The 16,393-nt window shown below is 39.9% G+C and overlaps 1 protein-coding gene and 1 long non-coding RNA gene across 6 annotated transcripts in view; both read right to left on the bottom strand.

Annotated features, from left to right (window-relative positions):
- Positions 1-16,393, bottom strand: part of TULP4 (TUB like protein 4) — a 96,089-nt gene that overhangs the window by 21,732 nt on the left and 57,964 nt on the right. For all 5 annotated transcript variants that reach the window (XR_014524367.1, XR_014524368.1, XR_014524369.1 and 2 more), the window contains exons 3-5: positions 8,462-8,590; positions 7,677-7,838; positions 1,540-1,720 (exon numbers count right to left, since the gene is read on the bottom strand). Coding sequence is in view for 1 of the 5 variants with exons in the window: in XM_083496387.1 (XP_083352513.1) it covers positions 1,540-1,720; positions 7,677-7,838; positions 8,462-8,590 (472 nt within the window). In the remaining 4 variants the exon portion in view is untranslated. The remainder of the gene's footprint in view (positions 1-1,539; positions 1,721-7,676; positions 7,839-8,461; positions 8,591-16,393) is intronic.
- On the bottom strand, positions 12,419-16,040 carry LOC310703921. Its single transcript, XR_014524472.1, has 3 exons — positions 15,962-16,040; positions 14,309-14,405; positions 12,419-13,057 (listed from the first exon to the last, which is right to left on the bottom strand). It is a non-coding gene; the product is annotated as an uncharacterized lncRNA (long non-coding RNA).

The following is a 16,393-nucleotide window of genomic DNA, read 5'->3' as shown; positions in this document are numbered from 1 at the left end:
GGAAGGGTCCCTGGCCCTTGCACCCAGATGCCTGCTGCCCCAACCAATAAAAGGCAGGAACTCCAGGTGCATGGAGAAAGACTTACTTCAGGTGCAACACAATTCAGAATAATCATTCTTCAAGGGCCCATTTTGTACTCAGTCCCCAACCTATACACCCTGTGTTGAAGCAGGAAAGGTCTGAAGGAGGCTTTTGCTTGTGTTCACTCAAAGGTTGAGTAGAGCCCTCCTTGCAGTTGGGGAACCCTGATATTTCCCCTCAACCTTCTCTCTCTTTGCAACGATGACACTCGGTATGAAACCACAGTTAGAGTCTTGAAGGTATGTCACGAAAGTCACATTCATGCAGTACATTTTCCCCAGTGTTGTTAACCTTCCTAAAAAAAAATTGAAGGAAGTTTCCTCACTGAAACCAACATTGTCAAAAATGTTTCTTTCTTACAGTTGCACCTGAAGTGGACCCAGAATTGCATAGGTTTGAATCTGTGTGCTAATTCACAGTCAACTTTGTTTCATGCAAGCTTTTAAACTACTTTGTTCTGGCTGTGCATTTTTTTCTGTTGTAGAAAGTGTAGGTCCATTCTATCTTGCTTCTTGCTCTGTTATTAAAAGTCAGGCATCAAATTTGGAGTTTATTCTTTTAACTAGGGGCAGCAGGTCATTCACTGGAGAAGAAAAACGTGTTCTCAGATCCTCCTTTTGATTAAGTAATATGCAAAAGCACAATAACTTAATCTCTATTTGATTTGAACATCTTTGCACCATTTCTGGTTTTCTTGCATTAAGGAGTAAAGGAAAGGAGGCTTCTTACATTCATCTTATTTTTTAAAATATATAACATAACAAGAAGAAAACAAGTAATTTAAGGATGTCAAGGGGGAGCTACATTCTTCAGGACCACTATATTCTACAAAGTATGGGTAACTGCAGATTAACCATAAAGGATATCATGGTCATATATTATCCTGTGCAAAACTTGATGCCTTGTTAATAGCAATTGCATGATGCTAATGCCATTAAAAGCACTGTCAATACAAACATGCTGTATATGTTAGGTTTACCAATGCAATCTGAATCTTCACTGGATTTGAAGTTTTCCATGAAGTTGTTTTAATTACTTGTTTATATAAGGAATTGTTTTCATTGTTTTTATATATGGAATTGTACTTAAAGGGTTTCAGTGTTGATGTTATGATTGTTAATCGCTCTGAGATGTTTTGAAGGAAGCAATTAATAAATGAAATTAAATGAATGAATGAATGAATAAATAAATCATTTTCACTATAGTCCTTGGCTGCATCATTTCAATCTGCAGCTGCAGGCTTACACAACCAAATGCTCAGAATAACAATAAATCCCTCTTCATAGAAAAGCAGACAACAGGGACAAGAGTTCTAGCCTACCCTTCGATGTGGAGTTTTTCAATGTGGAAAGAACATTTTTCTATGGAACGGCATTCAAGCGTGTCACACAACTTTACCATTTCAGTGAAAAGCAGGCCACAGACATTCAATGAACAAAAAATGGAGGCAAAATGACCTTGAGGTGGGGAGTAGTCATCTGAATCAGTGTCACTCTCACTACTATCTTCCACCAAAAAGCTCGGGTAATTCCAGGACATGCTCAGGATGCCATCAGATTCATGAAGGAGAACATGTGCCAGCATTCGGCCATGGCAATCCATGACAATAACCTGACCATCAGCAGTGCCAAAGAGGACCTGGCAAAATAAGAAAGCATCATAGTTAACAAGAATGCAAATGTGATTAAAAATAAAAACAGGCTGAAGAAGAAGTTTCCTGCTTGGCAGGGGGTTGGACTCGATGGCCCTTGTGGTCTCTTCCAACTCTATGATTCTATGATTCTAAGACAGTTCTCTATTATCATATTTCAAGTAATCTGAAATGCTAAACTGCCCACATCCACAGTGAATACAAGACAAAGCAAACAGCTATTAAAAATATACCGGTATATCCTTATCAACCAGGAATAAGTGGAGTTCCTGATTCCAAAAATCCATAATCCCCTTTAAATTCTCTTTTAGGATTATGGGCAATACTGGGTACCATGTCATAACTACTACTCTTCCACAAACAACATTTTCTAAAGCCATCATGACTGAAGCTTTCATCTTCTTCATCCCTGCCATCTCTCCTGCTCTTTCCCACAAACTTGCTTCTTTCTCCATTTCACTGATTCCCATCAGGCACTTTTTTCCTTTTCAATTCTACATCCCCATCTGTCCTGTGGTCATCCTATAGCTAACCCCACCCCACCCCCACCCTATACTAGTTTGAAAAACTAGTTATAAAATATTGACTTTTGGTTTCCAGATTACAGAAAAACCTTCCTTAAATATATCAGCATAAACCCAACTGGTTTTATAGAAAATAGGTCCTTGAAATCAAATATTTAAAGAACATGAGACATCATCAAAACGATTAAAAAGAAAGAACACCAACAGTATTGTCCTTGATGCAGACAAAGCGTATGATATGTTAGAGTGGGCTTATCTAATAGAATATTTAAACTGATTTGGCTTTGAAAAGAATTTAGATATTATTGCTTCTTGTTGGCATCGTTGTTCATTATCTCAGTTTAATTTTAGCAGATGTAATTAGGCAACATGAACAAATCAAAGTATCAAGATTTGTTAATGTAGAGCATAAAACCAGTCTATCTGCAGATAACATTTTTTATGAAATTTGTTAATTTATTAGCAATCAAAATTATGTATAAATTATCAGATTTAGTATAAATTATAGTAATATTAAAATCCTGCATTTCTTTTTTAAGAAAAGTGAATAGTTGGTTGGGGAAGATTAACTGGAAGAAGGAGGAAATTCAGTATTTAGTGATAAATATTCATATAGAATATAGCAACAACTTTATACCTCTAATAAAATCAATGCAAGAATATGTTTAAAATTTCTAATACTTGAAAATGTCCCCACACTGGGGAGCATAAATGATGGGGAAATGATACAACACTGCTGCAATTATTTTAACTGTCATCCAGGAGCAATTTACAGATGATTGTGAATTACAAGCATGATGGGATGCTGGACCAATGAGTAGTCAACCATTGATGACCAATGTGGATGCTTGTCCCTGGAGCAAAATTGGCAAAAAACAATGTGACTCAATCAGGTGGAACTAGAGCATTATAGGACAGGTGGAAAATCAATGTGTTACAAGCCTGACAGCAACAAATAAAGGAAAGTTTCCACCTAAATACAGAATGGAGGAGGCAAGGCTTTTGTGTTGTTTAAAATAGCAGTTAGCAAACAGCCAAGGTACATCATCTAAGATAAGGCTGACTGTAACCTACAGATATCTTCCCCTTGGGCATGTTTTGTTCCCTGATGTATTGAACAAGCTCTGGCTTGCACATTTTGGCAGGTTATAGAAGACATACAACATAATCCAGGAAAGGGCAAATGCATTAAGAGCATCATGCCTGGAAAACTAAACTCTGCCCTACAATCTTAGTCATGCGTACTTCCATTTCAGTTCCAGTCCACTAATGTTAAAGGGCCTTCTTTCACATGAACATTTTTAGGATTCGTTTATGCAGTACGGTTGATTGGGAATCTGAATATATTCAAGAGGCTTGCTCATTCTGTTTAAGGAAATGAAGAGCACTGACTAATCTCCCATTACATTATGTTCAATCATTACTGCAGCAAAAAACTAAATCCAACCACTGCTGAGAAATCATGGAGGATTCTTTTAAAAAGGTGTCAGTGTGGAAAACTGCTAACTAGCAGGATCCAAGAATTATCAGTATAGAATTGCTGGTATGGTTAGTGTGACACTGATGTTTTCTATTTTAGGAGCTTACTAGTTTTGCCTGGTTTGTTTTAATTATATGTTTTAAATGAGCTTGGAAGGTTATTTGGATCTTGCCATGTTATGTTGACTTAGGGATCAAAATATGGAAGCTTAGGGATCAAAATATGGGATTGTGCAATCCTATGCAAACTTAGATGGACGTAAGTCGCACTGAAGACTGTACAACTAACTCCAGGGTAAGAACACGTAGGATTGCACTGTAAGTCAATCAACTTTTAAGAAAACAAGAAATAAATGAAGTTCTTAGGTTGCAGCCATCCTGACAGGAACATTTCAAGATCTATATCTTTGTCTCTGCTTAGTCATTCAACACTACAAGGCCATTGACAAAAGCAGGCTGTCCTTGGTCAGTGATCCAAATGGCAGCTATATTGTGTAAGCTGCCTACCTCTTCAGTGTTTTGCCTGTTAAAAGATGAGGCCTTGGCTGATTGGAGGTTTTTAATAATTTGCAGACAGCTGTGCCTTCTAGATCAGCTGTGCCTTATCTTCCCCGCCTGCCTTCCCCCCAGCCAGAGGCATAATTGTTAGGGATGGTGGAGAAAACCCACAGATGAAGAATACTTGCTCACAATCAAAGTCCACTTGGAAAAAGGCACTCCTTGGAAAGGAGACAGTAAGTGAAAACTACATCTGTTTTGTCAGAGGTACAATGGCAAAAGGCTTAAAGGGAATCTCTGTTTGCTTCCGTTCACCCATTTGGCCATTTATTAGTATAGAAAGACCAGAAAATGACTCTACAGTCTTCACAACCGTCTCATATTCAGTCCTTTCACTATCCAAGGTACAGAAACTATGAACTGATTAAAGCCCAAAGCACACCTTCAAATCAAAGCAGCAGGTCCAGGCGTAGGTCCCAGGGGGGTGTACCTCAAATCAAGAGTGTGAGTTCTCCAGCTTTAGAGTCCCTGAACATTCAATATTGGAAAGGGATTTTTGTTCTTGTAGACTACTACCAAGTATGACTTGAGAGCAGCTGGGGCAGGAGATGAGCTGCATAAACTTTTTCAAGGCAATTAAAAAACAAACAAAAAACAGCCAGATTTTCATATTGAAAATGCTCTTTCCAGGTTTAAATGGTTGCAGATCCTATATGCACCAAAAGTTTTACAGCTTTTCATCAGTACTATAAAATTCTTGGGAGAGTGTGAGAGACACTCTGAACCTACTGGTTGGATTGTATGTTTAAAAAAAGGCTTTCCTTCTCTCTAGGAGAGTGTCTATTAATCCTGATTAATAAGTGACTTAATTACTTTGTTTGACTGTTATATGTAAATCCACTATCACCCCCATGGTATTTATATAGGACACAGAATGCACTATACTGATCTGACAAGAAACACTTAACTCCTCAGTTGTTGGTTCCCTACTTAAAAGAAAGTTTTATGCTTTACTTCAAAGCAATCCCAGAAAAACATATTTGGCTGATGACAAGAATAAGCACTGCCAAGGCAGCAGTGATTTTCTTGACTCAGAGTCCAATCCTATGCATGTCCCACTGAGTTCAATGGACTGCAATCTTTTTACACAGGATCTATTAACCATTTCACAGAAACTCATAAAACAGGTGACTGAGCAAGAAGCTAAGCAGTGTTGTCTGTTTCCATAATTTATAACTATATAAAAGCAGGCAGGTCTCACTAAAATGTAAGCCTTCTATATATAGAAAGAAAGCCACGTTTTCAGTCCAAAAAGAGCAGCAATGGAATATAAAACATTCATAAAGCTCTTAGCATGAGCAACCAGAGGTCATTAATTTTAAATGCCAAGACTAACAAGAAAACCTAAAGTAATTCTAAAAATAGCCCAAAATATTATATGCTAGAATGTTTTGTTTACACAACAAGAGAATCAAGATGATATGAGCTCAAGTATTCTTCCCTTGTTATATTTGAACTCCCTGAATTGCGCTGTTATTGGTTATACTGCTCTATTTTACACTGGCAATTTAGTCATTGACTCCATTCCATGCAACATTAAATGTACTGCCTAATTAATTAAAAGCTTTCTGCTTCTATTTTGTGTGGTCCTAAGAATCAGAAATGTAACAAACATAGGGGGATCAAAGAATGCTTTTGGAGTTACAGCTTGCAAAACACGGTGTTCGTATTTCTTGGCATTTTCAGAGAGCAACATTGAAAATAGGTCTAAGCCGCCGTTTGGCTCCTGGGGGGATAATGGCTTCCAGGTAGCAAGCTGTTCTTCTAATGTTGTTGCTTGATAGCTGAACCCTGGCCTAGATATTTTAAGGCCTCTGGCCGAAGAAGGCTCATGCTGAGGACGTATCTCGGAAAATCAGAGGGCATTTCCACCTTCCCCATATCGATTAACAAAGAGCATGATGGAATGTTAACCATGTGGTGTTAGGAACTGTGGATTTGGCATCCAAAGAGAATTTTGTGTGAAAAGTCTAGGTGAGCAGTTTCTGCGCAAGGTTTGATTAGGCCCTTGCTATGGCCACATGCTGCCTTTGTATATCAAATCTCACCTCATCCCACTCTCTAACAGAATATAGCCTATTCTGACTAAAATAATAATTTTAAAAATTGCCTGCCTTCAGCTGCGGCTTCATCTGACCAAGCAGCAGCTGCACTGCCTTCATTTCTGTGGCTCAGTCTTGCGATCAACCTCCAAGACACATGCGGTGTGGCAGCGTCAGCAGAACAAGTAAACACGGCCTTACTAAAAAAGTATTTTGCTTTGTGACAGGATTTCAAATGCTATCAGCTTTTCCCTGATTTTTTATTTTAGGCAGCAGAAGCTGCGGCCAGCTCTCCGTAAGCAAAACAGAAGTGAGAATGAGAGAGAGCAGAGAAGCAAGCCTATGTTTCAGTCAGGAAAGTTGATACTAAAAACTGAACAGCAACTGCAGGTTAGCAATTAAAACAATACAACTGGGAGCCAGAAGATCTGTGTTCTGAACCCAGCCTTTTCATTTAATTGTGGTCACTGAAGTCAATGAGAACTTTCTTATCAGCTCCAATGAGATTTGCATTGGTTCGTCCCGGGGAGATTTTTTAAGCAAAGCAAGCAATTTCTCTTTCTCTTTTCCCTCAACATCAAAATGAGCAGCTGAGAAGGTGCACCTTAGCAAGAGTGGCATGAAGATAATTAATTCCCTCTTCAAAGTGATATGAGACCCACAGAGAGAGCTAAATGTTAAGTGTTAGTATAATATTTCATTAACACTTCATTATGGAATATTGCATTTGGTTTAGATTGACCGGTTTCTAAAATAGAACACCCTGAACTGGGTTTGAGATTAGGAGTCCACAAATGTATTTGCTAGCTCACCTGGGGTGAGCATGTCTTTTAAGGCATGGTCTGGTAGGCACAAAGCAAGAGATGAGCAGAGGCTCATTTCTGACCCCAAGGTGAGCTTCCCTCCCTGAATTTGTGCTGAGAATGTGTTAACCCTTTCCCTGTCTGCCTATTCTATCCTCAGACACTTTCTTTCCCCCAGTAGAGGAAGGTAGGATGCTGCAGCAATTACCAAGCTCAGGACTGGACTGGGTTGGCTGCATTTAAAAACAATGCTACTGCTCATCAAATATGTCTACTACTGAAGGTGCTCTCAAGCAGTTTTCAAGCATTTCAATACTTGATATACATATGACTGGAGGGGGGTATATGTAGCCATGTGATGTGAATTACCACTGAACACTTGTGTAGCTTGACATCAGCTACAAGAGTAATCTACAGCTAAATTAATCTACCATCTTTTTGTCCTGTGTGCAGCAGGAAGGTGCTTACCGATTAATGCATGGTCAACCCTGACATACACACAGAGTGTGGCAATTTTTGTTTTCAAAGCAACCTTACCTGTAGATCATCAGGAGTCCATATGCCACAGGTGATTTGACTCTCCAGGTTAATCTCTGAAGACCAATGTCTCTGTCCACTGACTGATCCAACTAGCACAAACCCATCTCTATAGGAGATCAGTGCTTGTGTTCCATCATGGCTCCATGTAAAGTCACTCACCTTAAAACAGACAAGAAGAGGCTAGAACATTATTCCGACAATGCAGCCCATATGTAAAAGAAACAGCACCCTATAGAAGCAAATGAGACTAGAATCAATTGGTACCAATATGTTTAGCAGGTTCCAGTTAAGTGGCTCATGTGCCCCCACTTTTTTTCTTTTAAGAGAAGTTAACAGAAGTTTGGCCAATAAGCAGGGAACATTAATGCCAGAGCATCTGCTGCTGCCACCATCTTGCATTTCAGATTTTCAAACCATGCTAAAAAAAAGTTTTTTAAAAATAAAATGAAGTACAATCCAGACAAGGGTGGTATCCAGCTATAAACAGTTCTCCTGGTGCAACTGGGTTCATGTTGTACATAGGAGAAGGGGAGCACCCTACCACAACCCCTACCTTGTGTAACATCTAGTCTGTAGAAGAGTTCTGAATAATTCAAAAATGTGCTCTCTATCTTGTGACGTTTTTGTCGGTCCTGATAAAAGTATTGCCCAACTATGGATTTTGGAGTTCAATTAAAATGCTGCTCTAACAATTGCTCTTTCCACAATTTAGTCTTTCCACACGGAGTGAGAACTTTAGTGGTCTTTCTTTAAAAGGAAAAAAGGAGAGAGGGGATACTAACCTGTGCCCCACGGTCATTCACAAGTTCCACAGACCATCTGCCTTCATACTGAATCCAAACGAATATTCCACCGTCTGCATCACAAGTTGCAAGCTTCTGGAATGGTTCGTTCCATCTTACCAGTACCACCTAAGAAGATTCCAGAAAACAGAACTTTTTCCCAAGAGCCTATACAAGGTTCCAACATGCAGCTCACTTGAAATTTCATTATCTGATATAGCAAAAATATATTGCTGTGCTTAAATTATAAATTAAGGCTACAAAAATTTGAAATGTTCAGCCGATGAGGCTTCTCTTTAAGAACAGCAGGATGTGTTTCACTGCTGCCATAAAAGCAACGGAGAATCTTCATGGGCACACTTTACTGAAACCAAGGACTTTTAAGTCCAGCTCTCTCCAATGTATTCAAATGGAAACAAATCGAGTTCCTAAAGGGTTGTCAGCTTTCTCTAGGTTGCAAAACACAGATGTGCTCTCTGAGATCTGCACACACTCATTGACCTGGCTGAACAACACACACATGAAACCTCTCTCTGACAGACTGCAGACTTTGGTGGGAGTGGAAGGTTCTTGTGCAACAAGTTTGTGGAGATCTAGAGAGATGGCAGTTTCTTGAAAGGATTAATGTGCTTGGAGTCATGGGCCTTTCCAGAGATCAAAGCTGTTTGATGTAAAAGCTTGAACAGGGCCCAACAACACGGCACCTCTTCTTCTCCCTCAGAAAGTCTAGCAGTCCAAAATGGTGTCATTCCACTTTCACGTTCCTCTGCTCCACTTCACTAGTGGGTACCCATAGGGGCAGGGAAACTTTCAGTGCAATGACATGATGTCACTAGTTTGGGATTACCAGGTGAAAGGAGAAGGAAAATGAAAGTAGCAGCCGTACAACTCTTGTGATGTCTAGTATCAGCCATGGGCCTACTGCACTGTAGCTACCAGCCATCAGATGGACCCTGCTTCTAGCTGCAGAGGAATCTGTTTGGCTTATCGTAGCTAATAACCACTGACAGATCTATGCAATCGATTAATATTTTATTATATAAAAATAGCCACACTAGTGTCAGTTACCATACATACCAGAAGCACATTTCAAAAGTCAATTATGGAGTATAGGAAGAATTTATTTTTGTTGGCCCTGAAACTACCCCCAATCAACTTTGTTGGGTTGCTCTAAATCTTTAGTAGTGTGTGAAGAAGTGCTAGAGAAGGGGACAGCCAAAAATGTCTACCAGTTGACCTGGTTATAGTCAGCCACTTCATAAACTAGTGACTAATATAGGAGAACCCAACCATACAATAATGGTGAGGAACATAATCTGCCCTGTCTTTAAGATGCTATAAGACTCTTAAATTATGTTATGTTGTTTTAAATTCATATGTGCTGAAGGCTTAAGATAGTATCTGCTGAGTATTTATAATGCACTCATGAATCAACACATCGTTTCCAGAAAGCATGACAATGCTCCCAACAAAGTATCATGACAGCTATTCGGATTGTTATGGATTTAGATTGTTGGGTGAACGTTTCACCTTGTTTTATGCACCAGGATCTTTGTTGTAACACAGGGATGACTGAGGAGGCATGTCCTGATGCAGTGTCAGTTTCACTCTGCAGCTTTAAGTGAATTCTGCCTGCTAGCTAACAAGGGCATCCCACCATATAGCTAGCAATGTTACACAATTTTGTCAGGAAGAGAGAGGTGCACTGTCTCATATGCTGCCTCTGTTTACAGGAGAAGCAAGGAAACGATTGCAATATTGTTGCTATGAACTGTTCTGCAGTTGGGCGGAAAAGCTGCCAGAAAAACTCCATCCCACATATGCATAATAAGCTCAAATTATGCATTTCCATGTACAACAGCTCTTCTCTCTCCCCACCCCCCAACTCCACACCATGCCTTTCACTGTTTCCTACAGGCAGGCAAATACTGCCATCACCCCAAAGTAACTGCCTCCTCGATCCCTGGGGTGAAATGAAGCCACACCATGACAGCACATACCCATGACATCCACAACAGTATCAAGGAGGAGGTGAAGAAAACATCTTGTTTACTACCTAGAAAAGCACAGCATGAACTTGATTTCTCTCTCTCTCAAATAAAACTCAATGCCTGCACAATTCCTACTTGCTAACTATGGTTGTGGGTGGCTGGGCATTTTGAAAAATAGAGCCTTTTAATACCTGATAAAAGAGAAAGTAATGGGACATTTGACAGATACAATAAAGAAAACTGCAGGGAGGAAATAATGCAGAGATTATAAGATACTCACTCAACTCATGTTACAATCCTTATCTGATACCAAAAGAAGCCAATACATTCAACCCAAGGATGTCATGACATAGCTGCTCCATAAAGGCCGATTCTTGTGATATTTGCTTATTTTTCAGGAAGCATGTAATTGCCACCTGCTGAAAAGCGTCAGAATCTAGACTCTAAAATGCCAAGTCTTGCCGGTTCTAAACTGGATTGTTACAGATACCTGATGCCTTTTGCCTGCGTCCTTTCTTGGTAATGAAGTATGAAATCAGTGGTAGACCTCAGGATCTGAAGGATGCCCTGTCTGTTGCCAAAATTCAGTGCGCCCCTTCCCCAGCCTCCCACCGTCCATTCTACACCATATTCATGGTGCCCCCGGTGCTTTGCAACGAAATTCCAACTCTGATGGAATCAAGCAGCATGACGGCAGAGGAAATCTAGTAGAATGATCTATCTGTAGTGTCTAAAGGCTGGACAGTATCAAAGAAGGGCAAGTCTGATTCACACATAGATCTAGTGCGCATGTTCCATGTGCAGTGGAGCCCAGCAGTGGAGCCTCCCTCCCCTCACTTTGGGCACAACACTTTATGTAACGGAGGGCCTGTGTGCATAAATTTGCGTGCAAGCTTGTAGTTAATCCACTGCTTTAAAAAATAAAACAAGCAGGTATCAGCATATTGCATGGGCAGAGTGTACTTTCTCACGAAAGCGCCCATGTAGGCTCCAGTTCATACAAGATATTCCACATGCAACGTACAGGCTGAAGCCATTTAACTTCTACATCAGCCACTTTTTCTCTAAAGTTGTAAGAGCCTCTTACAAGCCCTTTCAACAAAGCAGATTCCTCAGCATACAGCACACCAGCAAAGCCATTACTGATTACTGGATCACCCATCCATCATTAAGCATCACTGCAGGACCACAAAACTGAGAGGAGGGTAAGCCCCAGCCCAGAAGGAAAGTGGAGTAATTCAATAATAGCATTATTATTATTATTATTTCATTATCACTTTTGTGGTGAAGGGGTGGAAGTGGTAGATGTATTACTGAAAAAGACATGTGCTTAGGCTGAGTCAACATCAATCTGTGTCTGGCCAAATAACTACAGGACAACAGATGGCTAAAATGGGTGTTTTTCAGAACGCCCCCACAAAATTAGCATAAAGTACTGTCCCATAGCGGTGGAGAATTGAGCAGAATCCAAAAATCAACATAGATTTTCTACAAAACACTCTTCATACAGACATAAATTCTGTTCACTTGCCATCATCTGCTCTACTCAGTTCCAACTGAACGGTCCAATGGATGGGATTATTGACTCCCCCTCTCCCAAATTCTAAAGAGAGATTTAATTGAGATGTACAATGACACATGTCCAATGTCATTGCCTACTGCAGCCTCTTTCTCTTCTCTTAATTCAAGTCTGGGAGGTCTTTGCCGAGATTGCTTGTTTATTTCATCCTTCTCATAATAGCTACTCTTTCTTTAGATATTTGTATTAGTTGCAGACACTTTCTGAAGCAGATTCCAGTTTAAATGTTCTTAATAATTCTCCATCTTTGACTATATGGACTAATTTACATGGCCCATCTTATACACGGATTATTTATTTATTGATGCTAAAATAAGCTTCTAAGTGGTTTATATGCATATAAACCAATGACATCAACATTAAAACATTAAACTCCTGAAGTTAAATACACAATAAAACAAGCGTTGAAAACATTAAAATATAAACATCATCTCTATATCTACATCTATGTATCTATTGTGTAGTATTTAAAGCAGGGTCAATAGTTTTGTGTGGTGGACTGGCTGTCTGATCAGTTGGCCATGAGCCCAGTTCACTGGCAAGCTTCTTCTAAACAGTGTGGAAAAAAGTCTACACTGAGCTCATCATGTGGTCCTGATGAACAGCTCAGGGCTGATTCACCTGGCTTGTTTCAAACTGGGCTGACCTTTTCTATATCACCTGTTATGAGCCATCACAAAGCAGCCAGCCAAATGCATACCCTTAACCCCCCCCAAGCACCAGAACTTTTGTGAGCTGCTTTGCTCAGAAATCCCAGAACAAACCTGCTTGTGCGATGAGCCTCTGCATGTGACCAATCTGACTCCAGCCAAGCAAATGTCAATTCAGTTTTAAAATAAATCTCTATAAAGCTGTTCTACTGTTCTACACAATACACAGAATGTCACTGTAGAATTGTGGACTTAAAATCGCTTCAGATTTCAGGTGGGAGGCTGGTATCTTTAAATGCCCCCATGTGTAAATCCCTCTGTGTGCGTGACAGAAAGATGACTTCTCTGAATTCTTCTCCTTAATCTTCTGGTTTAACTACATGGAAGAAGTTCAAATGGCAATGTTTAAAAATATGACAACCTCACTCTCATGCACAATCTCTGCAATCCATAATTCCGCCATCCCAATCTTCTACTTCATTCTGCAACTGTGGTTCTGCTACACTTCAGTGTCAGGAGAATCAGCCTTCCAAACAACAAAACCAAAAGGGATCAGTATCTACACACACACACACACACACACACACACACATTGAAACTTTATAAACTTTCCCCGTCAAGCTTACTCAAAAAATAAGCTTCCAAATAAATTATTTGGACTTGCTTCTCACTTTCATTTTACAGTGGTACCTCAGGTTAAGTACTTAATTCGTTCCGGAGGTCCGTTCTTAACCTGAAACTGTTCTTAACCTGAAGCACCACTTTAGCTAATGGGGCCTCCTGCTGCTGCTGCCACACTGCCGGAGCACGATTTCTGTTCTCATCCTGAGGCAAAGTTCTTAACCCAAGGTACTATTTCTGGGTTAGCGGAGTCTGTAACCTGAAGCATATGTAATCCGAGGTACCACTGTATATGTTCTGTTTTCAGAGGCAGCATCTAAAGACATCATGGAGGAAATGCTGCAGGTATGCGCTCCCAATGGTGAAGAACAAACTGCCTTCAGACTGTCTTACAGAATCTAATCATGACATGTGATGGGAAAAGGTGACTTGCAAATGGCTCAATGAAATGAGCAAAACCGTATGTTCCAAAATAATCCTGAAAGGAAAGGGCAGTGGGGAAGGAGCCTGAGAATGTGAGCCAGTAGGAATGGATGGAAAATATCTTCCTAATTTCCCTCCTGCCATTTTCCATTGGCCAGTGAAGACCTTTGTTTTACTGGCAGGCTTTTGCTGCACCATCTTAGGTAAAGGGTCTGTGTTGAGGACTGGTTTTTATCTGTCACACTTGTCTTCCTTGAATTTTATTGATACGACTTGTTGTGATTTTCATCCATATCATCTGTCCATATCAGTATCACAGCCAGATGCGTGGGGTACTATTATTATTATTATTATTAGTAGTAGTAGTAGTAGTAGTAGCAGCAGCAGCAGCAGCAGCAGCATTATTAGTAGTATTAGTATTTAAAAGCATTACTGCCTCTGATCATGGAGACAGAGCATAGCCCTCATAGCCATTTTATTTCTAGCAAAGTCAGTCTCTTATGCTGCAAATGCAGAGGGCATACGAGAGCATCATTTAAATGCCAAGTCATTCTAAACTGTCACAAACATTTGCATGCCTTACTTCTTCACCTTTTCCTATTGGCTAAACAAGTTTGAATGCTCAATCAAGGCTTGTCAATTCTCCTGGACTTCATTGACTGGGAATCATTTATCAGCTTCTGCACAAAAGCAAATCGCATGCATGAAAAGACAACACAGAATATATTATCCTTCAGGAAACAGCATTGATATGGTAGAGGAATGGTGGGGGGATATCCTTTAATGACCTTAAACCACTGGAAGCAAAGGAACAAAAACTGTCACTGACAAGTTCCACTCAGAGTGGCAGCAGTGCAGTTGCTTGCAAACCCCGAAGGCCACACTGGACAATGGCCTCCAGTTGAACTCATATTTCAGACACTTCCTCTTATGTTTATAGTTTTACTTTGGGAAGATGAATTATTCTGCCAATTACTGTCATCTTTGGTTTCTTCCTCTAAAGAGCAGATAATAAATTATGCACATATTATCGCAACATGGGAGATAAGGAGTTTTAAAGCTAAATGCTGCAATTAAAACATGTTTTAAGAGCTATTCGATTAGAAATATTTCTTGGATTGTTTGCTTTTTCCCTTTCTCCTCCCTCTCTGGAAAAAATGAGATTTCTTTATTCAGTGCAAGGAGTGATCTACTGTGGAAGTTGAACAGAAATGAAGCTTTAGTGACCTATTTTTGATCAGAGGTTATAATGTTGAATATTACAGAAACAATTCTATTTCAGTTGGTCAGTGGGACTAATTTCAACCTAATAACTAATCAAATGTGTTCAGGTTGTGTGACTTCTTCTGTGAAACCTTTTTTTATTTACCCAGGTCTTTTAGATGCCTTGATTTTATTTCTGTCCTATCCTGGCTGCGCTTTTTTGACTTCATATTTATTGTTTAAGGGTTTTGGCATTACTATTTAGAAAAATTCTGATTTTGCATATTTTCCATATTTTATTGGTTGTTTGTTTGAGCCGTTTTGGGCACAAATCTTCATGGAAAAGCCTGGTATCAACTTTGCCAAGCCAACAACAAAGAAGAACTGGATAATTGTGGCTGACTTGTGGCAGAATGTGATCACAAAAGATAGCTGCTATCCTGTTGTAAATTCTACAAGCATTGAGTTCTGTTCAGTTCTGGGTTTTCCTTCAACATCTAGACCAGATTGGGGGCTGTGGGAGCAGGAAGAGGAAAGGGAGAGGATGTGCTGTCTTAATTGGATGGCTTCATCAAATATAATCCTCACATACCCCATTGTCAGGGTTGTTAAGTGGGTAACATGTCAGGATTGTCTACGGGGAACCCAGTCCAAACAAAGGTTACTGGATGGCTTTGAGTAAGTGATGAAAGTGAGAAGTAAGGCACTGTCTACCTCACAGGGTTGTCATGAAGGCAAAATGGGAAAAAAATGAAATTAGAGACATGGTCATGTGGTTTAGGCAGCTTCTCTTGTAGGATTTAGCTTTGTGCTCATAACCTGTCATCTTTTGCAGCTTTCCCTCTTGGAAGCAGGGGGAAAAACCTATTCCAACTGCAGAGTAGAAAAGTGGAAGACATTTCTTTTTTCACAGTTATGAAGAGCAAATCAGCTTACTGCTTTGCAAAGATGGAACGTGTATGTCAGTTCATCATGTGTTTACTTTCCTCTTGTAGCAGAAAAAAGAAAAAGGCGAGTTATAAAAGTATGAAACCTGTATATTTCAGTAGAATCCTGAAGTGGATTCTTTGGAGCGAGATATGTACATATTTCCTGCCTCAGAACAATGGCTTGTATATTTCAGTAGAATCCTGAAGTGGATTCTTTGGAGCGAGATATGTACATATTTCCTGCCTCAGAACAATGGCTTGCCTCCTGAGCATCTGGAAAGTGACAGAGGAAAAAACCTGCTGAAAGAATGAATTATATTTAGACAAGTGAGACCATACCTTTCCTCTCATTATCCTCCCAGTACTATTTTCCTCCCTCCTGTCATGTTTAAAAAAAAAAAAGCCTTCCCCCAGGCAACTGGCTGCTCCCTTTCAGGCGTTCAGTAACTCAGACGAAGCTGGAAAGATGCAGCAGGGAAGAAGAAGCAAGTTTCTGAGAGATTGTCTGAGAGAAAGAATTACTACCGTATATACTC

This window comes from Podarcis liolepis (assembly GCF_965112155.1).
Source record: "Podarcis liolepis genome assembly, chromosome: 3".
Lineage (NCBI taxonomy): Eukaryota > Metazoa > Chordata > Lepidosauria > Squamata > Lacertidae > Podarcis > Podarcis liolepis.
The sequence above is the reverse complement of the archived record's forward strand: the minus strand, read 5'-3'. Positions and strand labels throughout refer to the sequence as shown.